General features: G+C 51.1%; 1 protein-coding gene across 1 annotated transcript in view; it reads right to left on the reverse strand.

Moving 5' to 3' along the window:
- Window positions 1-1,104: 1,104 nt before the first annotated feature.
- Window positions 1,105-26,259, reverse strand: part of smg9 (SMG9 nonsense mediated mRNA decay factor) — a 58,619-nt gene continuing 33,464 nt past the window's right edge. Inside the window, exons 5-14 of the mRNA XM_068018515.1 lie at window positions 24,063-24,160; window positions 22,759-22,871; window positions 19,173-19,284; window positions 18,831-18,926; window positions 18,495-18,580; window positions 15,609-15,715; window positions 14,917-15,024; window positions 12,834-12,959; window positions 7,177-7,321; window positions 1,105-2,775 (exon numbers count right to left, since the gene is read on the reverse strand). Of these exons, the coding sequence (XP_067874616.1) occupies window positions 2,697-2,775; window positions 7,177-7,321; window positions 12,834-12,959; window positions 14,917-15,024; window positions 15,609-15,715; window positions 18,495-18,580; window positions 18,831-18,926; window positions 19,173-19,284; window positions 22,759-22,871; window positions 24,063-24,160 (1,070 nt within the window). The 3' untranslated portion in view covers window positions 1,105-2,696. The remainder of the gene's footprint in view (window positions 2,776-7,176; window positions 7,322-12,833; window positions 12,960-14,916; window positions 15,025-15,608; window positions 15,716-18,494; window positions 18,581-18,830; window positions 18,927-19,172; window positions 19,285-22,758; window positions 22,872-24,062; window positions 24,161-26,259) is intronic.

A 26,259-nucleotide genomic window follows, 5' to 3' on the forward strand; every position in this document is an offset into this window, starting at 1 on the left:
CCCCACTACCCCCCCTGCTCTTTCCCCCATCATCCTGCACATTTTTCCCCTTCCAGTATTTCTCCAATTCCCCCTTTTGAAAGTTACTATTGAATCTGCTTCCACCGCCCTTTCAGGCAGCGCGTTCCAGATCACAACAACTCACTGCGTCAAAAAAATTCTCATCTCCCCCTCTGGTTCTTTTACTGATTATCTTCAATCTGTGTCCGTCTGGTTACCGACCCTCCTGCCAGTGAAAACAGTTTCTGCTCATTTCCTCCATCAAAACCCCCTCATGGGTTTGAACACCTCGATTAAATCTGCCCTGAACATGAACAACATCAAAGGCCAGCTCAGCCTTCTTGGCAACAAGAAGATTAGCAAATGTTCCTTTTTGAGCATCCAGCAATTTTTACGAGTTGCCTATCACCGCCAACAACAACTTGCATTGATATAGCCCCTCTGGCGTAGCACAATTCCCCAAGGTGCCTCGCAGAAGTTCTCAGCCAAAATTTGACCTCCAGGCAACCTACAGATGACCAAAAGCTTGGTCAAAGGTGGAGGTTTATCGGAGGGGAGAGGGGGAGGGAGGGAGAGAGAGAGAGAGAGAGAGAGAGAGAGAGAGAGAGAGAGAGAGAGAGAGAGAGAGAGAGAGAGAGAGGGAGGTGAAGAGGTTTAGGGAGGGAATTTCAGAGCTTAGGGCGCTGCCAATGGTGGAGCGACGGGAAGGGGGGGGATGCGCGAGAGGGCGGAATTGGAGGAACAACATTGAGTCTTGTGTTGGAGACATGATACACTCTCTCACACACACCTTCCAGTTACCTCTGCATTCTAAAATATCACTTCCTGATTACGAACTCCATTGAAGTGCTGCCCCTGATTGGTGGAGATAAGTGCAGGCTGTAATATTCCCCGGCTGCAGCTATTATTTAAACAAATAGATAATTTCCCTTGCCTGCTTTCCTGAGTGTGGGTGGCGACCCTAACACCGAGTCCTTACGGACTTTCTCCCAGGTTTACTGGGAGGCTCTTGGGTTCCAATCGCTTTGGTTCATATTCCCCACGTGTGCACACACACACACACACACACACACACACACACACAAAAAAAACCCAGTCTTTGAATCAATTGAAACGACAACTTTAATGACACCTATTGGACGAACTGCCAAAAATTGGGATGGCTTTTGTCCCCCATTAACACGTGCAAAAACTTTCACTTCAAAACTAGGCACAGCTTTAATTCAATGGGACATAAAGCCGACTAACACACACCAACCGGTAGCAGTTTCTGAACACGTCCAAGGGACCGGGCATTCAGGGGCTCCGATATAATGTATTGATTGGAAGATGAGCTGCGTTGGTAACAGTGGAAAATAGCAAGGAAGGGGAGTTGGTGGCTTTGCTCTATCTGTATCCCAGCTGCTGTCCCCGCATTCTCTCCTCCTCCATTTTAAGATGATTAAAGGATTCGATCGGGTCGAAAGAGAGGAACTATTTCCTCGGGTGGGGGGAGGGGGGAGTCCAGAACAAGGGGGCAGAACCTTAAAATTGGAGCCAGGCCGTTCAGGGGTGATGTCAGGAAGCATTTCTTCACACAAAGGGGAGTGGGAATCTGGAACTCTCTCCCCCCAGAAAGTTGTCGAGGCTGGAGGGGGGTTAATTGAGATTGATGGATTTTTGTCAGGGAAGGGGATTAAGGGTTACAGAACCAAGGCGGGGAGATGGAGTTAAGGTACAGATCAGCCATGATCTAATTGAATGGAGGAACAGGCTCGAGGGGCTGAATGGCCTCCTCCTGTTCCACACGGACGATTTCCTCCCCTTTATCTTGGTCGCCCAACACTGCCTCACCTCTGACTCCGTGACCTGCCTCCAGAATGTCAGAGAAGATCAGGGCTGCCGGTGCATTGAGTGGTGAGATCTGAGCCACAGCAAGTGAGGGGGAAATTGGGTCTTGGGTCAGTGATGTAATTTCACGGAGGCTGGTGATTCAGGTTTAAGGGAACTAGTGAACGTGTGAGGGCCGAGCACCCAAAGCCAACACTGGTCATCGGGGAAATGGGTTTGCAGGCCAGAGGGATAGGGGCTCGCTCCTCTCTGTCTTGCCCCACCAGAGGTTCCAGATTCCAGCTCAACAGTTCAGAACATCAACGACTCAAGTGACAGCCTTGGGAATCGAGAGCTGTCCTGCTTCAGTTTGCCTGGGTACCAGAGAACAGGTAACACAACCACCACAGAGTTCCCCAGTGGTCCAACTGGCCGACTGTCTTCAAACTCCCCAAGATGCACTTTCTAAATCATTGAACCAATCTCAAGCCAAGTCAACAAGATTGCGTCCCCCGAGCAGTACAATACAAATATGGTTAAGTATCGAGCAGTGAGACTGTTCTGGGTAAGACAGAATGAGGCCCAAGGACAACACATCCTGTCCAAACCATTGGACAGCAATTCCTCAAAGAGTCAGTTGTATCAAAGCTCCAGTCCATCTCTGAGAAAACATGCCTCATACTGATGAGAACACATTGCGAAATAAACATTCAAACTGGAAATGTACATACTGTGCTGGCAATGGTCAACGGTTGCACAATTACACTGGGATCGACTGAACCATCCTCAAATCCAGGAGGTGATTCAACCTCAGTTCCTTCCCGTTCCCACTCGAAGGCCTGTCGTCTCTGCAATACCTGCCACGCACATCAAATCGGAAGGGCGAGCTAGGACAACAGGCGGCTGTATTCGGAGAGCGCGGAAGACTTCTTCACACCATCCCAGATTCGAGCAGCGTAGTGGAACCTATGAAAGAAAAGAAAGAACTTGCATTTATATAGAGCCTGCTACGACCTCAGGAGCTACCAGGGAGCTTTAGAGACAATGAAAAACATTTTGACGTGTAGTCACTGTTATAATGCAGGGAACACAGCAGCCATTTTGAACATAGCAAGATCCCACAAGCGGCCATTAGTGACCAGATCATAATTTTATGAAATCATGTTGGTTGAGGGATAAATATCGTCCCCAGGACACCGGGGAGAACCCCCCCCCACTGCTCTTCTTCCAAACGGAGGCCGTGGGATCTTTTACACCCACCAGAGAGGACAGAAGGGGGGCCTCAGTTTAATGTATCATCTGAAAGACGGCACCTCTGACAGTGCGTCACTCCCTCTGTACTGACCCTCCGACAGTGCGGCGCTCCCTCAGTACTGACCCTCCGACAGTGCGGCACTCCCTCAGTAACTGACCCTCCGACAGTGCGGCACTCCCTCAGTACTGACCCTCCGACAGTGCGGCACTCCCTCAGTACTGACCCTCCGACAGTGCGGCACTCCCCTCAGTACTGACCCTCCGACAGTGCGGCACTCCCTCAGTACTGACCCTCCGACAGTGCAGCACTCCCTCAGTACTGACCCTCCGACAGTGCGGCACTCCCTCAGTACTGACCCTCTCGACAGTGCGGCACTCCCTCAGTACTGACCCTCCGACAGTGCGGCACTCCCTCAGTACTGACCCCTCCGACAGTGCGGCACTCCCTCAGTACTGACCCTCCGACAGTGCGGCACTCCCTCAGTACTGACCCTCCGACAGTGCGGCACTCCCTCAGTACTGACCCTCCGACAGTGCGGCACTCCCTCAGTACTGACCCTCCGACAGTGCGGCACTCCTCAGTATCTGACCCTCCGACAGTGCGGCACTCCCTCAGTACTGGCACTGGGGAGTTCTCAGCCTGGATTTTGTGCTGAAATCTCTGGGAATGACATTAACCCAGGGCTTTCTGACTCAGAGGAGAGAGTGCTGTCCACTGAGACACTGTTGACATGTTTCGGAGAAGAGGGGGGAAAAGCAAGAGACAGATAGTAAGGGATCACCTGTACATTTGCAATGCCACCACTTTCAGGAGAATTCCTTGAATGGCAATGGTCTATGACTGAACCTAACGATTTACACTCTGTTTCAGCAGCTGGTACTACTGTGCACTGTGGAATGAATTTTGAAATGTTTTACACAGTGCACCCATCCAGCACACAGGGTTTTACCCCACAGGCACTTTCATTGAGGTGAACCAATGTTCAAGAACCAAAGGAAAACGCCCACATCCATCTACCCAACATCGACTCTGCCAATCTGCTGCTCAGAGACCCTCATCCCTGCCTCTCATCTCCAGACTTGACTATTCCAACCCTCTCCTGGCTGCTCCCTTCCTCCATATCCCATCCTCTGTAAACTTCAGCTCATGCCAAACTCTGCTGCCCCAGTTTCCTAACTCGCACCCAGTCCCGTTCAACCTGTCACCCCCTCTTTCTCGCTGACCGACACTGGCTCCTGGTCCGGTAACACCTCCCATTTTAAAATTCACATCCTTGTTTTCAAATCCCTCCATGGCCCTCATCACCCCCTCCCTATCTCTGTAACCTCCTCCAGCCCCCTACAACCCTCCCTATCACTGTAACCTCCTCCAGCCCCTACAACCCTCCCTATCTCTGTAACCTCCTCCAGCCCCTACAACCCTCCCTATCTCTGTAACCTTCTCCAGCCCCTACAACCCTCCCTATCTCTGTAACCTCCTCCAGCCCCAACAACCCTCCCTATCTCTGTAACCTCCTCCAGCCCCTACAACCCTCCCTAACTCTGTAACCTCCTCCAGCCCCTACAACCCTCCCTATCTCTTTAACCTCCTCCGGCCCCCTACAAACCCTCCCTATCTCTGTAACCTCCCTCCAGCCCCTACAACCCTCCCTATCTCTGTAACCTCCTCCAGCCCCAACAACCCTCCCTATCTCTGTAACCTCCTCCAGCCCCTACAACCCTCCCTAACTCTGTAACCTCCTCCAGCCCCTACAAACCCTCCCTAACTCTGTAACCTCCTCCGGCCCCTACAACCCTTCCCATCTCTGTAACCTCCTCCAGCCCCTACACCCCTCCCTATCTCTGTAACCTCCTCCAGCCCCTACAACCCTCCCTATCTCTGTAACCTTCTCCAGCCCCTACAACCCTCCCTATCTCTGTAACCTCCTCCAGCCCCTACACCCCTCCCTATCTCTGTAACCTCATCCAGCCCCGACCACCCTCCCTATCTCTGTCACCTCCTCCAGCTCCTACAAACCCTTCTATCTCTGTAACCTCCTCCAGCCCCTACAATCCTGCCTAACTCTGTAACCACCTCCAGCCCCTACAACCTCTCTATCTCTGTAACCTCCTCTTGCCCCTACAACCCTCCCTAACCCTGCAACCTCCTCCAGCCCCTACAACCCTCCCTAACTCTGTAACCTCCTCCAGCCCCTACAACCCTCCCTATCTCTGTAACCTCCTCCAGCCCCTACAACCCTCCCTAACTCTGTAACCTCTTCCAGCCCCTACAACCCTCCCTATCTCTGTAACCTCCTCCAGCCCCTACAACCCTCCCTAACTCTGTAACCTCCTCCAGCCCCTACAACCCTCCCCAACTCTGTAACCTCCTCCAGCCCCTACAACCCTCCCTAACTCTGTAAACCTCCTCCAGCCCCTACAACCCTCTCTATCTCTGTAACCTCCTCTAGCCCCTACAACCCTCCCTATCTCTGTAACCTCCTCCAGCCCCTAAACCCTCGAGATCTCTGCATTTTTCCAATTCCGCCCTCTTGCCCATCCCCCGATTCCCATCGCTCCACCATTGGCGGCCATGCCTTCAGCTGCCTGGGGCCCTAAGCTCTGGAATTCCCTCCCTAAACCTCTCCCCCCCCTCTCTCTCCTCCTTTAAGACGCTCTTTAATAAAACCGACCTCTCTGACCGAGCTTTTGGTCGCCGGTCCCTAATATCTCCGCAGGTGTCTGCGGGTCAGATTTTGTTCAATACATTGCTGAGAAGCGTTTGGGTTGCTTTACTCTGCTGCAGGCGCTTTGTAAATGGCAATTCATTATTGTTTCAGGGCAGACTCTTTCGTGCAGCTCTGGTCAGTTCTGACCCAGGGTCATCCCTTTTGCCCTTTTGATTTTCGCAGAACGCAACATAAACTTATCACTAATAACTTACTAACAAAAGAAAAATGGTTCAGGACGGGGCAGCACCTGTTCGGATTACTGCAGCACCTCACCCCGTGACCCTTTTTAGTACAGAAAACGAAAAGACATATTCCCACAAGCATCCTCGTTTTTCTTGTTGCCACGGTAACCCCTTCTTGTCCAGCTTCCAAGTAGCTGCTGAACCTCGGGAATCAAAGCCAGCAGCTGGGAGCCGCAAATCCCACGTTGGAACGAATGGAGACAGAAGATGATTGAGAATCAATATTGACCATAAATCACCATTGTATATGTAACCTCAGCAATGGAGGTCAACAGTAAGGGCTGCCAACTATGATTGGACATATTCCTGGAGGTTTCATCACATGACCTCCAGACGCCCCCATCCACTCCCACTATTGGCCGTCTGACGTGTCCACCCTTGTGCGGCCAACCAGAGAGCTAGTAGACTCTTTGCCAACCCGATTGGGTGAATCTTAATGGTCAGTCAAAACACCCTTTCTCTCCCACATGTTCAATACCTTTTTTCACAGTTGAACGAAAGCAAAGAAAATTTAAAAAAATAATTTCCTTTTCATAAAACCTCCCCATGTTGCTCACAGCAGTGACCCCAGAGGAGGTTAGTCTTTAGTTCCTCTAGACTCGGTGGGGGGGGGGAAATGGCAATTCTGAAGTGTTGGTAACCCCTGGTCAGCAGAGAATCTCACTGGACATGTTCAAACTCCATGTTAAAGGATCCACCATTATTAGCCTTGTCCACATATCACAACTGGATTCCATACTTGCAAACAATATCAGGAAACAGTGCAGCCGAGCAAGGAGAGAAGCCTAACTCGGCCGTCTCCATGGCAACAACAAAGCTGATGAGCAAGCCGTGTAAAACATAGACTGCACAGCGCAGAAACAGGCCATTCAGCCCAACAGGTCCGTGCAAGCCTCCTCCCAACCGCCCTCTTCATCTCACCCCATTAGCCTATCTTACTATCCCCTTCGCCCTCGTGTGTTTATCCAGATTCCCCTTAAAAATGCATCGATACTGTTCACCTCGACCACTCCTGTGGCAGCGAGCTCAACATTCTCACCACTCTGCTGATGAGAGAGGAGATGAGGAAGGATGAGAGGAGGCTCGAGCGGAGCATGGAGGGGCTGGGCCGAACGGCCTGTTTCTCTGCTGTCGTCCGGCTGATTTGAGATTTTTCCTACCAGTTTTTCTCGGTCAGGATGGTGTGCGAGAGTTGGGGCCGAGACATGGACAGGATCTGGCTCCGCAGCTTACTGACCAGGGACTGGAAGCTGGGATGTCCTTTGTAACCTGGAAGCAGCGTGAACAAGGACACTCCTCCGGCCCCTGTTAAATAAAGCAAAGCTGACCGTTAGCGAACTGAGAAAGAGAGAGAATTGTGGAACTGTCACAAAAAGAACGTTTCAAAACAAAACCAATCAATAAGGGAGGGGACGTGGGGGAACACTGATGACCTTTGACCTCCGGGACCCGGATGGACGGGACCGAGATCATTGAACCTCACAGCACAGGAGGCAGCTTTTCAATTTAGTCCCACGCCCCAGCTTTTCTCCCCCTAACCCTGCAAAATGCAGCCTCTCCGAGTATGCATCCTTTTCGAGGAGCTCCTGCCTGCTGGCTGCGATGGGCTTGACGTACAGTGGGCTTGGCATGCACTCGATTCAGCTGACCGCCACAAAACCACTCCTAATATGGTGTGCACTGGAAAGACTTCAGCAGCCCATGGCTGATAGGGATGGATGGCGTAGGAAGTGGAACAGAGCCACACTGAGGCATTTGGGGCGGGGGAGAAGGGGGCGTGCCATTTTAGACAGGCATCAAAGGTCACTGCAGAGGGAACCTACCTCTGTATATAACCCTTCAGAACACCCAGAGGTTCTGAAAAGCGCCAACAAAGCGTCAATGCTGCACCCAGTCCACCTCTGTCTTTACGTATCCAGTGTAGCCTGTTTAAAACATTATTTCCCCAAAGTGTCCTGTCTGCTGGTTTGATCAGTGATCCCAACGCTCATTATATCTTTGTATGTTTCTGGAGAAGGGGGGAGGAGAGTGGCTGTATGCCTCTGGTAAATTACAGTGTGCCTGGATCTGGTCTCTCTGTGAGATGCCTGTAGGTTTCATGCTGACTAACATGTCCCATGGTGACAATGTGGACTGATATTTTACAGATGCTGTGTTATCCTTGGCTTGCTGCTCTGATTTGAGATTAGTCGAATGGGACGAGGAACCTCTTTCACACGCTCTTGTTTACAGAGTTTGTGAACTGTATAGGAATTTTCAAAGTAACTTGTGGTGAATGTTGTGATTCAAAAATACTGTCATAAAACACTGTGGCTACAAGAGCAGGTCAGAGGCTGGGAATTCCGCGGTGAGTAACTCACCTCCTGACTCCCCAAAGCCTGTCCACCATCGACAACTCACAAGTCAGGAGTGTGATGGAATATTCTCCTGGATAGGTGCAGCTCCAACAACACTCAAGAAGCTCGACACCATCCAGGACAAAGCGGCCCGCTTGATTGGCACTTCATCTACAAACATTCACTCCCTCCACCACCGACGCACAATGGCAGCAGTGTGTACCATCTACAAGATGCACTGCAGCAACTCACCAAGGCTCCTTAGACAGCACCTTCCAAACCCTCAACCTCTACCACCTGGAAGGACAAGGGCAGCAGATACATGGGAACACCACCACCTGCAAGTTCCCCTCCAAGTCACACACCATCCTGACTTGGAACTATATCGCCTTCCTTCACTGTGACTGGTCAAAATCCTGGAACTCCCTTCCTAACAGCACTGTGGGTGTACCTACCCCAACTGGACTGCAGCGGTTCAAGAAGGCAGCTCACCACCACCTTCTCAAGGGCAAATTAGGGATGGGTAATAAATGGGTATCGGTTAAAACTCCCCTGTTCTTCTTCCTTCTTCAAAACAGAGCCATCAGTTTACTATCTCATCCGAAAAACAGCCGCTTCGACAGTGCGGCACTCCCTCAGTACTGACCCATCCGACAGTGCGGCACTCCCCTCACTACTGACCCTCCGACAGTGCGGCACTCCCTCAGTACTGACCCTCCGATAGTGCGGCACTCCCTCAGTACTGACCCTCCGACAGTGCAGCACTCCCTCAGCACTGACCCTCCGATAGTGCGGCACTCCCTCAGTACTGACCCTCCGACAGTGCGGCACTCCCTCAGTACTGACCCTCCGACAGTGCGGCACTCCCTCAGTACTGACCCTCTGACAGTGCAGCACTCCCTCAGTACTGACTCTCTGACAGTGCAGCACTCCCTCAGAACTGACCCTCCGACAGTGCGGCACTCCCTCAGTACTGACCCTCCGATAGTGCGGCACTCCCTCAGTACTGACCCTCCGACAGTGCGGCACTCCTCAGTACTGACCCTCTGAACAGTGCGGCACTCCCTCAGTACTGACCCTCCGACAGTGCGGCACTCCCTCAGCACTGACCCTCCGACAGTGCGGCACTCCCTCAGTACTGACCCTCCGATAGTGCGGCACTCCCTCAGTACCAAACCTCCGACAGTGCAGCTCTCCCTCAGTACTGACCCTCCGACACGACAATGCTCACCACTGTCCTGGCACTGAGACTGTCAACCTGGATTAGGTGCTCAAGTTTTTGTGGGGGTGGTGGTGGGGGGGGGGGGGGGGGGGGGGGGGTGTTTGAACCCATGACCTTTTCACACAGATGCGACTTTGTTGCTCCTGGTTGACATGAGCCCACAGCATCAAGATGCCTCTCACCCAGCAACCAATCGCAATCTCCCTCAGACAGCCCAGCATATACAATGCTGTAATGTGCAGTGTGAGGTGCATTTCAGAGAGTTGGGGTTCAGACATATCGATGGGACATTCTCAGGTATTCAGCTAACAAGGGGAGGGTGTGATCAGACAGTGTAGAGGGAGCTTTACTCTGTATCTAACCCTGTACTGTACCTGTCCCTGGGAGTGTTTGATGTGGACAGTGCAGAGGGAGCTTTACTCTGTATCTAACCCCCGTGCTGTACCTGTCCTGGGAGTGTTTGATGGGGGACAGTGTAGAGAGAGCTTTACTCTGTAATTAACCCCGTGCTGTACCTGTCCTGGGAGTGTTTGATGGGGACAGTGTAGAGGGAGCTTTACTCTGTATCTAACCCCAGTGCTGTACCTGTCCTGGGAGTGTTTGATGGGGACAGTGTAGAGGGAGCTTTACTCTGTATCTAACCCCCGTGCTGTACCTGTCCTGGGAGTGTTTGATGGGGACAGTGTCGAGGGAGCTTTACTCTGTATCTAACCCTGTGCTGTACCTGTCCTGGGAGTGTTTGATGGGGACAGTGTAGAGAGAGCTTTATTCTGTATCTAACCCCCGTGCTGTACCTGTCCTGGGAGTGTTTGATGGGGACAGTGTAGAGGGAGCTTAACTCTGTATCTAACCCTGTACTGTACCTGTCCTGGGAGTGTTTCTGTTTAAATGTACCTTTCTCCTGATCTAGAAATTCCCACTATTGCTACTAAACCTCCTAATTCTCCTCTCTCAGGTAATATATTCATTCAATATGGCAGTTTGTAGGATTTGAGTAGATTTAAGCATTAACTCCATTCAGCTTATTGAGAGTTGCTTGGTAGTATAGATATATATATTTATATATCTGCAATCTGCTTTCCTTCCCTGCAGCTAGAAATTGCTCTGGAAGAATCAAGCGATACTTCCACTAAGATTTTATTTGCCATATCATTGCTTCGAGCTTCACTTGCTGTTTTTGAGAAGGTTTTTGCTGTCAATACATAGATAGGTACAGTTAATCTCTCAGCCTGATGGTCTTGTACTGAGAGTCGATGATGAAGGTAGCTTGATGCTTTAGACTAGTATTTCATGTTGCATACTAGTTCGGGTTTTACTGACTTACCTTATCTAAATTATTAACCACAATGTCACTTTGGGAGCACGCGATAGATCAGGGCAACAGAGCAGATTGCGTGTGGCTAATTGCGTCGCACTCTCACATCTGAGTGGTTAGATTCCCCACACCAGAGACTTAAGCCCCATAATGCAGTCTGACACCCCCAGTGCTAGTACTGAGGGAGAGCCGCAAGGTCGGAGGTTCAGTACTGAGGGAGAGCTGCACTGTCGGAGGTTCAGTACCGAGGGAGAGCCGCACTGTCGGAGGGTCAGTACTGAGGCAGTGCTGCACTGTCGGAGGGTCAGTACTGAGGGAGAGCCGCACTGTCGGAGGGTCAGTACTGAGGGAGAGCTGCACTGTCAGAGGGTCAGTACTGAGGGAGAGCCGCAAGGTCAGAGGTTCAGTACTGAGGGAGAGCCGCACTGTCGGAGGGTCAGTACTGAGGGAGTGCTGCACTGTCGGAGGGGCAGTACTGAGGGACTGCTGCACTGTCAGAGAGTCAGTACTGAGGGACTGCTGCACTGTCAGAGAGTCAGTACTGAGGGTGCGCTGCACTGTCGGAGGGTCAGTACTGAGGGAGTGCTGCACTGTCGGAGGGTCAGTACTGAGGGAGTGCTGCACTGTCGGAGGTGCCATCTTTCAGCTGAGACGCTAAACCGAGGTCCACGTCTGCCCTCTCAGGTGGGTGTAAAAGATCCCACGGCCACTATTTGGAAGAAGAACAGGGGGGGGGCGGGGGGGGAGTTCTCCCCGGTGTCCTGGGGACAATATTTATCCCTCAACCAACATCACTAAAAAAACAGATGATCTGGGTCATTTTCACATTGCTGATTGTGGGATCTTGCTGTGCGCAATTTGGCTGCCACATTTCCTACAACAGTGAGCACACTTCAAAAAAAAAGTACTTCGTTGGCTGTGAAGCCGTTTGGGATGTCCTGAGGAGGTGAAAGGCGCTAGTGAAATGCAAGTTCTTTAATTACAGTTGGAGCACGGCTGAGAGATTCCTGGAGTTCAACTAAAACTCCCGAGTACACATTGCTGGTTAATAAGTTAATAACAGATCCTAATTATTGATTAGTAATCAACAAAACCAAATGATTCCGACTGCGATTGTAGTTGGAAGTTTACTATCCTACTGCTGACATTGCGGGTGACAATAAAGGCCATTTGCTATGTGGTGGTCGAGTTATTAAGAGGCAGAAAATGTACTGGAACACCCATGATAGTACAGAGGTTATCAAACCCCAGCAGCACAGCCGGCTGGTCCAGAGAGTCAGATTTCCTGTGGTAAAATCTGTTGAGAGTGAGGGGCTCCTGATCAGACGGATTCTTGAAATACAGACATGAGAATTCAATCAAAGATTGCAGGAACTTGATTGAGCTCCACTGTTTCCTGACTGGGTGTTAGAAACCTGAGGCATTACTGCTCATTGTGTTCCTATCGAGGACAGCATTCAGCACTGCGCACTGTATCCAATGTCTGGTGCTCTGCATTGCATCCAGTGTCTCTGCATTATATCCAGTATCTGACGCAATGCGTTGTATCCATTGCCCAGCACTGTGCACTGGATCCAGTGACTGGCACCTACACAGAGTCCATGAGCAAAAAGCAGTGATGATACCAGTACCTCAAAGTGTTTGGAGGGAGTCAGTTTGAGTTGGTAGTTTTGAAGTGTATCGTTAGATAAATTCCCTTGAGAAATTTTCACGCCTTTTAAGCTTTCAATAAGGCTGGTTTGATTCTGCACTGTTACCTTGATTTAATTTTGTTTTCTCACTGCTCTCATTCAGAGAATCTATCAATCTCGGCTCGATATGAAGTATTCTGATCACTGTATTCGCTGCTGAAAGATTTCCAATACTCTGCATCTAACTTCATCTGCAATGGATCTTCTTCCATGTTCTATCTGAGTTTGAATGGCGCAGGAATTGTAACCTTACCGGCCCTGGCTAGGTTTTCCTCAACCTCGCTTTCCATCACAGGAAGTAGAAACAAGTTGACCTCTGACTCCAGGAATTCATTGCTCAAACCAGGAAAGATGTTGCAGTCCAACATGGAGAGTGCACCTGGTTTAACAGGACGTAGCGTAAACCATACATGAGGGAAATTAGCACGACAAAAGACAAAACAACCACTGAACTGTATTAATTATCAGACTGAAAGAGATTACAAACCAGTGCGGTGTGCAATTTTCCTCCATCTTTCCCCACTGTAAATTCTACATGTATAATGGAAACTTTATATGTAAACATGTCACGCAGCAATGGCATGCTCCCACCTTTGATAGCTACATCCACCGGCTCGATGCATCTATCGTGCACCAGACATCACATTTTGTTACAGATGGTCAACAGTGCAGCCTGAACTTACAAGCAGCTTTTAAATTGAAGAAGTTCCCTCAATGCACCAATTAAACTGAGGATGTGTTCACTTAACAATTGGACACTGTGCACCTTTGCAGCAAAATAATATGCTGAATTACACTGACACAGGAGGCCATTCAGCCCATCGTGCCTGTGCAGGCTCTTTGAAAGATCTATCCAATTAGTCCCCACTCTCCCCCCCACAGCTCTTTCCCCCATCACCCTGCAAATTTTCCCCCTTCCAGTATTTCTCCAATTCCCCTTTTGAATGTTACTATTGAATCTGCTTCCATCGCCCTTTCAGGCAGCGCGTTCCAGATCACAACAACTCACGGCGTCAAAAAAATTCTCCTCATCTCCCCCCTCTGGTTCTTTTACCGATTATCCTCAATCTGTGTCCCTCCGGTTACCGACCCTCCTGCCACTGGGAACAGTTTCTCCTCATTTACTCCATCGAAACCCCCTCATGATTTTGAAGGCCTCGATTAAATCTCCCCCCTTAACCTTCTCTGCTCTAAGGAGAACAATCCCAGCTTCTCCCAGTCTCTCCTCAAGTCCCTCATCCCTGGGAACATTCCAGTAAATCTCCATCCGAACCCTCTCCGAGACCCCGACATCCTTCCTAAAGTGTGTGGCGACCGGAATTGGACACAATTCTCCAGCTGGTGCCGAACCCAGTGATTTATAAAGGTTCAACATAACTTCCTTGCTTTTGTACTTTTGAAGCCAAGTATCTGTCGGCCTTTTTTTCCTCACAGTTCTAAAGAGTGTGCAGGAACAGAGGGACCTGGGGGTGCATGTGCATCGATCTTTGAAGGTGGCAGGACATATTGAGAAGAGTGGTTAGTAAAACACATGGGATCTTGGGCTTCATAAATAGAGGCATTGAGTACAAAAGCAGGGGAGTTATGCTGAACATTTCTGCTGAACTGGAGTATTGTGTCCAGTTCTGGTCAACACACTTTAGGAAGGATGTGAGGGCCCTTGAGAGGGTGCAGAGGAGATTTACTAGAATGGTTCCCGGGGTTGGAGGATTTTAGACACAAGGTTAGGTTGGAGAAGCTGGGGTTGTTCTCTGTAGAACAAAGGAGATTGAAAAGAGATTTAAGAGAAATGTACAAGATTATGAGAGGTTTAGATGATTGAGACAAGGGACAAATAGTACAAGGACTAGGGGAGATCTTTTTAAAGGTTTTGCATAAAAGATGCAGGGGGAATATGAGGAAGCACTTTTTTTTTTAACACAGCGGGTCGGAAGGACCTGGTACTTGCCCACAAGGGTGGTGGAATCGGAGACGATCAATGACTTCAAGAGGAAATTGGATGGCCACCTGAGAGAAATAGACTTGCTGGGCTACGGGGAGTGAGACTGACAGGATAGCTCTGTGGAGAGCCAGCATGGAGTCAATGGGGCGAACGGCCTCCCTCCGTGCCGTATATGATTCTAAACATCCTCAGCTACTTCTCCTGCCACCTCCGAAGATTTCTGTACGCAAGACGCCCATGTCTCTCTGATCCTGCACCCCACACCCCCCCACCACCCCCATCAATGGTTTAGCTTACACAGTAGTACAGCAGCCAGCTCAATGGGTGCAACATTGCAGGAGGCCCAGGACTCACTTCCCTGGCCGTAAAATGAATGACAGTGTGAAGCAATTACCTTTACACTTGAGGTGTGAATGTAGCATGAGCTTGTCGATGACCGCGTGCATCTTCTTGAGGTTCCGAGGGCAGAAATCCTCGCGCCTGGCTTTATTCTGTAGGAAAACTGTCCAGAAGTGGGAGAGTTAAACTGAAGAGGACTGAAGAAAGGGTTAGATACAGAGTAAAGCTCCCTCTACACTGTCCCCATCAAACACTCCAAGACTGACCATGAACTGACTGAATGGTAGAACAGTTTCAAAGGACTGAATGGCCTGCTCCTAGTCCTAATCTCAGCCAATTGTCTAACCCAATATATACCACCTTGTCCCTGCGTTCTTCATCTACATCCTCCTTCTGCCTGGTCTTTTCAACATCAATAGCACCCACCATCCCGACTCAGAAATATATCGGCCGTTCCTTCATCGTCACTGGGTCAAAATCCTGGATCTCCCTCCCTAACGGCACCGTGGGAGCACCTTCACCACACGGGACTGAAACGGTTCAAGAAGACCCAGCACCACCTTCACAAGGGGCGTCTCGGGATGGAAAATAAATACCAGCCTTGCCAGTGACACCCACATCTCAGGAATGAATGAAACAAAAACTGCAGCACAATATTAAGGCTCAACTGTCCCTCTGCCCGGTCTTTCTAACATCCACAGGAGCTGCAGTGAGAGGGCTGACCTGCTCAAGCTCCCGCTGCCTTACCAATGTTAGGGTAGTATTCGGTGCCTTCGTCAGACCCAGGACCCCCGCTCGATTCGTGACTGGGGGAGGGTGTCGAGGGCTTCAACATTTCAGCAGTCTGGAGAAACCTGTGTGGGAGAAAAACAAAAACAAAAACACTTCCGCAATCGTCAACTGACACTTGCCCTCGTTCTCTGGTGTATCTGTGACTTTGTGCCCTCCTTTCCTGAAGGCGCAGCCTCCTGCCGGTTTCTACGGGCACTCTCTATCACTCGCTTCAAAATCAGAGGTCATGGGTTTAAAGCCCCAGTCCAGAGACTCGATCCCCACAATCCAGGCTTTCATCAGTAACGAGGGAGTGCTGCACTGTCGGAGGGTCAGTACTGAGGCAGTGCTGCACTGTCGGAGGGTCAGTACTGAGGCAGTGCTGCACTGTCGGAGGGTCAGTACTGAGGGAGTGCCGCACTGTCGGAGGGTCAGTACTGAGGGAGTGCTGCACTGTCAGAGGGTCAGTACTGCACTGTCAGAGGGTCAGTACTGAGGGAGTGCTGCACTGTCGGAGGGTCAGTACTGAGGCAGTGCTGCACTGTCGGAGGGTCAGTACTGAGGCAGTGCTGCACTGTCGGAGGGTCAGTACTGAGGGAGTGCTGCACTGTCGGAGGGTCAGTACTGAGGGAGTGCTGCACTGTCAGAGGGTCAGTACTGCACTGTCAGAGGGTCAGTACTGAGGGAGTGCTGCACTGTAGGAGGGTCAGTACTGAGGCAGTGCTGCACTGTCGGAGGGTCAGTACTGAGGGAGTGCTGCACTGTCGGAGGGTCAGTACTGAGGGAGTGCTGCACTGTCGGAGGGTCAGTACTGAGGGAGTGCTGCACTGTCGGAGGGTCAGTACTGAGGGAGTGCTGCACTGTCGGAGGGTCAGTACTGAGGGAGTGCTGCACTGTCGGAGGGTCAGTACTGGGGGAGTGCTGCACTGTCGGAGGGTCAGTACTGAGGGAGTGCTGCACTGTCGGAGGGTCAGTACTATGGGAGTGCAGTACTGTCGGAGGGTCAGTGCTGAGGGAGTGCTGCACTGTCGGAGGGTCAGTACTGAGGGAGTGCTGCACTGTCGGAGGGTCAGTACTGAGGGAGAGCCGCACTGTCGGAGGGTCAGTACTGAGGGAGTGCTGCACTGTCAGAGGGTCAGTACTGAGGCAGTGCTGCACTGTCGGAGGGTCAGTACTGAGGGAGTGCTGCACTGTCGGATGGTCAGTGCTGAGGGAGTGCTGCACTGTCGGAGGGTCAGTGCTGAGGCAGTGCTGCACTGTCGGAGGGTCAGTGCTGAGGCAGTGCTGCATTGTCGGAGGGTCAGTGCTGAGGCAGTGCTGCACTGTCGGAGGGTCAGTGCTGAGGCAGTGCTGCACTGTCTGAGGTGCCGTCTTTTGGGTGCAGATTAAAGATCCCACGGCCACTATTTGGAAGAAGAGCAGGGGGGGTGGGGGGGGGGGGGGGAGGGGGAGTTCTACCCAGTGTCCTGGGGACAATATTTATCCCTCAACCAACTTCACTGAAAAAAAAAGATTTTTTTGTTCAAACGGCAGTCACCTCAGAAGTAATTCACAGCCTTTGGGTCATCGTGAGGTCGCTGTATAAACACAGGACTTCTTTTTCTCTCCAAGGCCTGTTGATCTTCACCGATCCAAAGCCAGACCATCTCCCGTCCATCAGCAATGCTGGGAGCGCCAAGAGGAATAAATCCTTTCCCAGGGTAAATCAGGAACACTGCAGTCTGCAGCCAACTCCCACTGGCTTCAGTTTCCAACATCCACTGAAATCAGAGCTGCCGCCAAGTCCTGACGGATGTCGCAGTCACTGTGTCTTCCCACTGAACAGTCCACTGATGGGAGGCTACACTATACAGTCCTGACAGGCCTCTGACTGGAGTCCCTGGACTTGGGCTAAATTGGCTGATCTCAGCCAATGGAGTTATGTTTAAAGTGGGAATGGATCCAGTGTTTACACAGGGACTCGCACAGTGGATCGTTTTGGGCTCCCTACCTAAGGAAGGATATCCTTGCCTCAGAGGGAGTACAACAAAGGTTCATCCAACTAATTCCTGGGATGAGAGGGTTGTCCTCCGAGGAGAGACTGAATAGATTGGGTCTATATTGTCTGGTGTTTAGAAGAATGAGAGGTGATCTCATTGAAACGTATAAAATGCTGTGAGGGTTTGACAGGGTAGATGGTGAGAGGCTGTTTCCCCTCCGACTGGAGAGTATAGAACTAGTGGGGGTGGGGGGTGTCCCAGTCTCAGGGTAAGGGGTCGGCCATTGGGGACTGAGATGAGGAGAAATGTCTTCACTCAGAGGGTTGGGAATCTCTGGAATTCTTTACCCCAGAGAGCTGTGGATGCTCAGTCATTGAGTATATTCAAGACTGAGATCAAGAGATTTCTGGACACTGAGGGAGATCGAGGGATAGGGCGGGAAAGTGGAGTTGAGGTAGAGGATCAGCCATGATCTTATTGAACAGGGTAGCAGGCTCGAGGGGCCGAGTGGCCTCCTCCTGCTCCTATTTCTGATGTTCTCACATACCAATGGCTGTGGAATGGGACTTGAACTCACAAACTTCCGACTCAGAGGAGAGACAGCTACCCACTGAGACTTGGTGTCCCAATGACACCCTCTGGGGCTGTGACCATTTTGTCTCCTAGACCTCTCTGCAGGCTCTGAGCCGGCTGACTCCGGCACCCCCCCCACCCCCCCCCAATGTCTCCCCTCTATTATCCGGCTGGGCGGGACTGTCCTCGTCCGGCCGTCTTTCCGACCCGGAGCACCGCCGCCTAATTCCCGTCAGGCCCCAACCCGCTCCCCCCCACGCTCGCCCAACCCTCACTCCGTGCCAGGCCTGCTCTGGAATCGGGGTCCTACCTGTACAGGTTGAGGTCAGTGAACCAGTCCTGGACCAGGAGGACCGCGTGGCACACAGTGAATAGGAAGGCGGTCATCTGGAGAGACTGCGGGCACACAAGACACTTCATGTTAGAGAGCGAAACAGCAGGGGAACCAGTCCATGGAGAAACTGTCCCGCAAGGGGTGGCAGGAGAGAGAGAGAGAGAGGGAGGGAGGTCAGGCGAGGGAAAGGGGGCTGAGGGGGTGAGGTGTGGTGGAAGGCGAGTGGGGGGGGGGGGGGGGTTGTGGGGGGCAAGGGGTACAGACCTGGGACAGTACCGAACACAATACTCATAAAAGGAAATGAATAGTTACCTGCATCTCCACATATGTGTGAGGCAAACTATATTCTGGAGGAAGCTTTCTGTCATTGTTGATCAGGTGGTCGAGAACAGCAGGACTCAGAATGGGCTGCAAGAGGAAGGGTCAAAGGTAAGCGGTTAGACCCTCCTTCTCCGCTCTCCTAAAACTGTCACAAGTGCTCAAATACAGTGGAACGGACTGACAGGAGGATCAGAAACCAGGACTAAGGGATGAGAGTGGGTAACTCAGAGAGGGTGCTGTGCCCCAGCCTCTCACTGCGGTACATTCGCTGTGAACACTGCTCATCCCAATTCGACAATACCACAGAAAACAGAGACCGTCAGAGTTACACACCTGAGTGTCCAGGAAAATGATTCGCTCCTGGGTGATGAAGAAGTCAATACCATTGGTCTGATTTCCACCACGTTCTTTAATCTCCTGGGTCTGGGTTCTGAAGACATACAACCTTGAAAAACAAAATTCAACACCACACTGTTAAAGAAGAAATCAGAACCAATCTGGCCTTACTGTGAACTTCACAACACCATGGGAGATTGTCTGACAACTACACACACACACTTACACATGTAAACACACAGTAAACACACATGTAAAAACACGCACACAGGTAAAGACAAACATACACGCATATAAACATACATGCAGGTAACACACACAAATGTAAATACGGGCCTAAACACACATGCACACAAACTCACATGTAAACACACAGGCACACAAACTCACAAGTAAACACACACGCACACAAACTCACAAGTAAACACACACGCACACAAACTCACATGTAAACACACACGCACACAAACTCACATGTAAACACACACGCACACAAACTCACAAGTAAACACACACGCACACAAACTCACATGTAAACACACAGGCACACAAACGCACATGTAAACACACATGCACACACTCTCACAAGTAAACACACACGCACACAAACTCACAAGTAAACACACACGCACACAAACTCACATGTAAACACACAGGCACACAAACTCACAAGTAAACACACATGCACACAAACTCACATGTAAACACACAGGCACACAAACTCACAAGTAAACACACAGGCACACAAACTCACAAGTAAACACACAGGCACACAAACTCACATGTAAACACACAGGCACACAAACTCACAAGTAAACACACAGGCACACAAACTCACATGTAAACACACAGGCACACAAACTCACAAGTAAACACACATGCACACAAACTCACAAGTAAACACACAGGCACACAAACTCACATGTAAACACACAGGCACACAAACTCACAAGTAAACACACAGGCACACAAACTCACAAGTAAACACACAGGCACACAAACTCACATGTAAACACACAGGCACACAAACTCACAAGTAAACACACAGGCACACAAACTCACAAGTAAACACACACGCACACAAACTCACATGTAAACACACACGCACACAAACTCACAAGTAAACACACACGCACACAAACTCACAAGTAAACACACAGGCACACAAACTCACAAGTAAACACACATGCACACAAACTCACATGTAAACACACAGGCACACAAACTCACAAGTAAACACACAGGCACACAAACTCACAAGTAAACACACAGGCACACAAACTCACAAGTAAACACACAGGCACACAAACTCACATGTAAACACACAGGCACACAAACTCACAAGTAAACACACATGCACACAAACTCACAAGTAAACACACAGGCACACAAACTCACATGTAAACACACAGGCACACAAACTCACAAGTAAACACACAGGCACACAAACTCACATGTAAACACACAGGCACACAAACTCACAAGTAAACACACAGGCACACAAACTCACATGTAAACACACAGGCACACAAACTCACAAGAAAACACACAGGCACACAAACTCACAAGTAAACACACAGGCACACAAACTCACACTTGCGTACACACATGCACACAAACTCACAAGTAAACACACAGGCACACAAACTCACAAGTAAACACACAGGCACACAAACTCACAAGTAAACACACAGGCACACAAACTCACAAGTAAACACACAGGCACACAAACTCACAAGTAAACACACAGGCACACAAACTCACACTTGCGTACACACATGCACAAATTCTCACATGGGAAAACACGCGCGCAAACACACAATCAAAACAACTGAGGTCAGGGCCAATCCTGAAATCTGTCTGCAGCTGGATTCCAGAACAGAAGACAAACAATAGCTGCAGTGTAACATGAAGCAGCACAGGGACTGCCAGATCCAGCTGGGCACAGTGCTCACTCGTTGCTGCCAGCTCCTTCCAGTCTGGAGAGGAAACCTGTTTAACCTGCCCAGGCCTCCCGGAGGCAAACTGGCAGAGTGACTGACTGCCGATGGAGCACGGTGGACTCCCCCCCCCCCCACACAGCCCCCTTCTTGACGAAAAGGAAATGAGTTTTTATGCGTTTTATTTTCATTTAGCTTCGTGTTTCCCCCACAAAGAGGAGAGGAAGCTTGCAATAATATTAAAGTCAAATTTACTTTATTAAATCGAGCACTTCACACGTAAACAAACTGTGCCGAACACTCATCACAAAAAGTGCAATAGTCCTGATTTCCTCCGACTCTCTGGCAAAATGGAGTCAGAAAGTCAAGGTTTCGAATCCACTCCAGTAACTTCAGCCCCATAAAACAGGCCAATATTTCCCCTGTCAGTACTGAGGGAGTGCTGCACTGTCGGATGGTCAGTACTGAGGGAGTGCTGCACTGTCGGAGGGTCAGTACTGAGGGAGTGCTGCACTGTCGGAGGGTCAGTACTGAGGGAGTGCTGCACTGTCGGAGGGTCAGTACTGAGGGAGTGCTGCACTGTCGGAGGGTCAGTACTGAGGGAGTGCTGCACTGTCGGAGGGTCAGTACTGAGGGAGTGCCGCACTGTCGGAGGGTCAGTACTGAGGGAGTGCCGCACTGTCGGAGGGTCAGTACTGAGGGAGTGCCGCACTGTCGGAGGGTCAGGACTGAGGGAGTGCTGCACTGTCAGAGGGTCAGTACTGAGGAAGTGCCGCACCGTCGGAGGGTCAGTGCTGAGGGATTGTCGCACTGTCGAAGGATCCGTGCTGAGGGAGTGCTGCACTGTCGGAGGGTCAGTGCTGAGGGAGTGCTGCACTGTCAGAGGGTCAGTACTGAGGGAGCGCCATACTGTCAGAGGGTCAGTACTGAGGAAGTGCGGCACTGTCGGAGGGTCAGTACTGAGGGAGCGCCATACTGTCAGAGGGTCAGTACTGAGGGAGCGCTGCACTGTTGGAGGGTCAGTACTGAGGGAGCGCCACACTGATGGAGGGTCAGTACTGAGGGAGCGCCACACTGATGGAGGGTCAGTACTGAGGGAGCGCCGCACTGTCGGAGGGTCAGTACTGAGGGAGCGCCGCACTGATGGAGGATCAGTACTGAGGGAGCGCCGCACTGATGGAGGATCAGTACTGAGGGAGTGCTGCACTGTCGGAGGGTCAGTACTGAGGGAGCGCCGCACTGATGGAGGATCAGTACTGAGGGAGTGCCGCACTGATGTAGGGTCAGTACTGAGGGAATGCTGCACTGTCGGAGGATCAGTACTGAGGGAGCGCCGCACTGATGGAGGATCAGTACTGAGGGAGCGCCGCACTGATGGAGGATCAGTACTGAGGGAGCGCTCTCTTGGAGCTGGCACTGAGAGTGTGGCCTGGGTTATGGGCCTCAAGTTTCCAGTCTGTGACTCAACCCCTCGAGCTCCTGTCTCAGGTGAGAGAGAGAGAGAGAGAGGAACCCATTGAGCCCCCACTGACCCCTGACGAGAGAGGAAAGTCAGTATGTTCTTTAACATTGGTCTCTGCATATCCGAGTGTATGTCAAGCTGCATGTCTGCTGTTGAGAGCCCAAACCCCATCTCTCAGTACCTCTGGTCCTCTTCTGGAGTGTTTGTGGAGAGCAGTGACATGATGGTGGATTTGCCAGTTCCTTGCAGTCCGATGATTCCGATTACGAGCACGTCAGTCTGGTCCAGCAGGTACTGCAACTCCAAACACATGTAAGTTACTGACAGGACCAGGCAGAGGCAACTCAGCCCTGCCGCTCAATTCAATTCGAACTCGTGTTGACCTCGCCTGCATCAACCCACCTTTCTCCACAATCCTTAATCCCCTTACATAACAAAAATCCATCCTCTGAAATTTCCAACTGACCCCCAGCATGCAAAGCCTTTTTGGGGGGAGTGTGTTCCAGATTCCCAGGCCCCTTTGTGTGAAGACACGTTCCGGGTATGACCCCTGAATGGCCTGGCTCGAATTTTAAGGCTCTGTCGCCTTGTTCTGGTTCCTCCCGATTTCCGGCAGCAAATGGGCTTCCCTGTCCACTGACAGCTGCGGCTCGGCCTGTCGCACTCTTGTCTCTGAGTTACAAGGCTGTGGGTCCAAGTCCCACTCCAAATGCAGTACTGAGGGAGTGCTGCACTGTCGGAGGGTCAGTCCTGAGGGAGTGCTGCACTGTCGGAGGGTCAGTACTGAGGGAGCACTGCACTGTCGGAGGGTCAGTACTGAGGGAGTCCTGCACTATCGGAGGGTCAGTACTGAGGGAGTACTGCACTGTCGGAGGGTCAGTACTGAGGGAGTGCTGCACTGTCGGAGGTGCCGTCTTTCAGATGAGACATTAAGCCGAGGCCCCCGTCTGCCCTCTCAGGTGGGTGTAAAAGATCCCACGGCCACTATTTGGAAGAAGAGCGGAGAGCGGGAGGGGGTGGGGGGAGTTATCCCCGGTGTCCTGCAGACAATATTTATCCCTCAACCAACATCACTAAAAACACAGATGATCTGGGTCATTATCACATTGCTGTTTGTGGGATCTTGCTGTGCAAATTGGCTGCTGCGTTTCCGACATTACAACAGTGACCACACTTCAAAAAAAAGTCCTTCATTGGCTGTGAAGCACTTTGGGACTTCCTGAGGTGTTGAAAGGCGCTAGTGAAATGCAGGTCTGTTTTTACCATTGGCAGCCATGCCTTCAGCTGCCTGGTGCCCCAAATCCCTGGAATTCCCTCCCTAAACCTCTCCGCCTTGCTCCCCCTTCTTCAAATCTACCTCTCTGACCAAATTTCTGGTCCCCTAATCCCGCATCTCCGAACACAGCTCGTTATCACATTTTGTCTGATTTATGCTGCAATGAGGGTGCTATATAAATGCACGGTGTTGTTGTTGGTGGAACCTACCTCCATGGCGCTATCACACCAATTCATCTGGTCATCCACCAGCTTAATGGCGTGTTTCATCCTCTCGGGTGGGTGAAGCTTGGCCTGTCCGATTACAGCTGTGAATCCAGATAAATAAGGCTTTAGTACAGCAGCATCCGACGACTCAGCGCTCGCTCGAGGCGAGGGACACGAGGGCTGGCGGGCAAGCTGCAGGCAGCAACGCCGCCAACTCACCCGCAAACGAAAGCCCTCACCTTAACGGGAGAAAACAGTAACAAGTCTGCTCCCCTGCAGCATCTCAGTGCAAGCTAGTGCGTTAATCAGGAGCATTGGTCCAGGCTCAGTGCATTTAGCAATCTCGCCTCCGAAACACTAAGTGGCGAATTCAAATCCTCACTCCAGAGACTTGAGCCTGTAAACCAGGCAGTGCCAATACAGAGGGTGTGCTGCACTGCTGGAGAGGCAGTACTGAGGGAGTGCTGCACTGTCGGAGGGTCAGTACTGAGGGAGTGCTGCACTGCTGCAGAGGCAGTACTGAGGGAGTGCTGCACTGTCAGAGGGTCAGTACTGAGGGAGTGCTGCACTGCTGCAGAGGCAGTACTGAGGGAGTGCTGCACTGTCGGAGGGTCAGTACTGAGGGAGTGCTGCACTGTCAGAGGGTCAGTACTGAGGGAGTGCTGCACTGTCAGAGGGTCAGTACTGAGGGAGTGCTGCACTGCTGGAGAGGCAGTACTGAGGGAGTGCCGCACTGTCAGAGGGTCAGTACTGAGTGAGTGCTGCACTGATGGAGGGTCAGTACTGAGGGAGTGCTGCACTGTCGGAGGGTCAGGACTGAGGGAGTGCTGCACTGTCGGAGGGTCAGTACTGAGGGAGTGCTGCACTGTCAGAGGGTCAGTACTGAGGCAGTGCTGCACTGTCAGAGGGTCAGTACTGAGGGAGTGCTGCACTGTCAGAGGGTCAGTACTGAGGGAGTGCTGCACTGTCAGAGGGTCAGTACTGAGGGAGTGCTGCACTGTCAGAGGGTCAGTACTGAGGGAGTGCTGCACTGTCAGAGGGTCAGTACTGAGGGAGTGCTGCACTGTCAGAGGGTCAGTACTGAGGGAGTGCTGCACTGTGAGAGGGTCAGTACTGAGGGAGTCCTGCACTGCTGGAGAGGCACGACTGAGGGAGTGCTGCACTGTCTGAGAGACCATCTTTCTGACGAAAGGTTAATATCCAAGTCCTGTCTGTCCTCTCAGGTGGATGGATAAGATCCCACGGCAGTATCTGAAGTACAGCAGGCTTTTCTCCCCATTTATCCCTCAATCAACATCACAAAAAAATCAACCGATCCGGGTCATTATTCAATTGCTGATTGTGGGATCTTGCTGTGCACAAATTGGCTGCCACATTTCTGACATTACAATGCTTCAAAAGAAACAAACATCATTGGCTGTAAAGCACGTCGGGGAATTCTGATGTCATGAAACAGAAATGCCAGTCTTTCTCGATGAGCCTTCACTGTCATAAAAAATACAGCACAGGAGGAGTCCATTCAGGCTTTCATGTCTGTGCTGGCTCTTTGAAAGATCTATCCAATTAGTCCCCACTCTCCCCCCTGCTCTTTACCACCCCCCCCATCCTCCTGTAAATCTTTCCCCTTCCAGTATTTCTCCAATTCCCCCTTTTGAAAGTTACTATTGAATCTGCTTCCACCGCCCTTTCAGGCAGCGCGTTCCAGATCACAACAACTCACTGCGTCAAAAAAATTCTCCTCCTCTCCCCCCTCTGGTTCTTTTACCGATTATCCTCAATCTGTGTCCCTCTGGTTACCGACCCTCCTGCCACTGGGAACAGTTTCTCCTCATTTACTCCATCAAAACCCCCTCATGATTTTGAACGCCTCGATTAAATCTCCCCCTTAACCTTCTCTGCTGTAAGGAGAACAATCCCAGCTTCTCCCAGTCTCTCCGCATCAACTGAAGCCCCTCATCCCTGGGAACATTCTAGTAAATCTCCCTCCGCACCCTCTCAAAGGCCTTGAACATCAGAAACGGGAGGTGGCCATTCGGCCCCTCGAGCCTGCTGCCCCATTCAGTTCGATTGTAGCTCATCTTCCACCTCAACTCCACTCTCCCTCCCTATCCCTCGATTATCTCAGTGCCCAAAAAACTCGCGATCTCAGTCTTGAATACACTCAATGACTGAGCATCCACAGCTCTCTGGGGTAGAGAAT

This window comes from Heterodontus francisci, chromosome 39, assembly GCF_036365525.1.
Source record: "Heterodontus francisci isolate sHetFra1 chromosome 39, sHetFra1.hap1, whole genome shotgun sequence".
NCBI lineage: Eukaryota > Metazoa > Chordata > Chondrichthyes > Heterodontiformes > Heterodontidae > Heterodontus > Heterodontus francisci.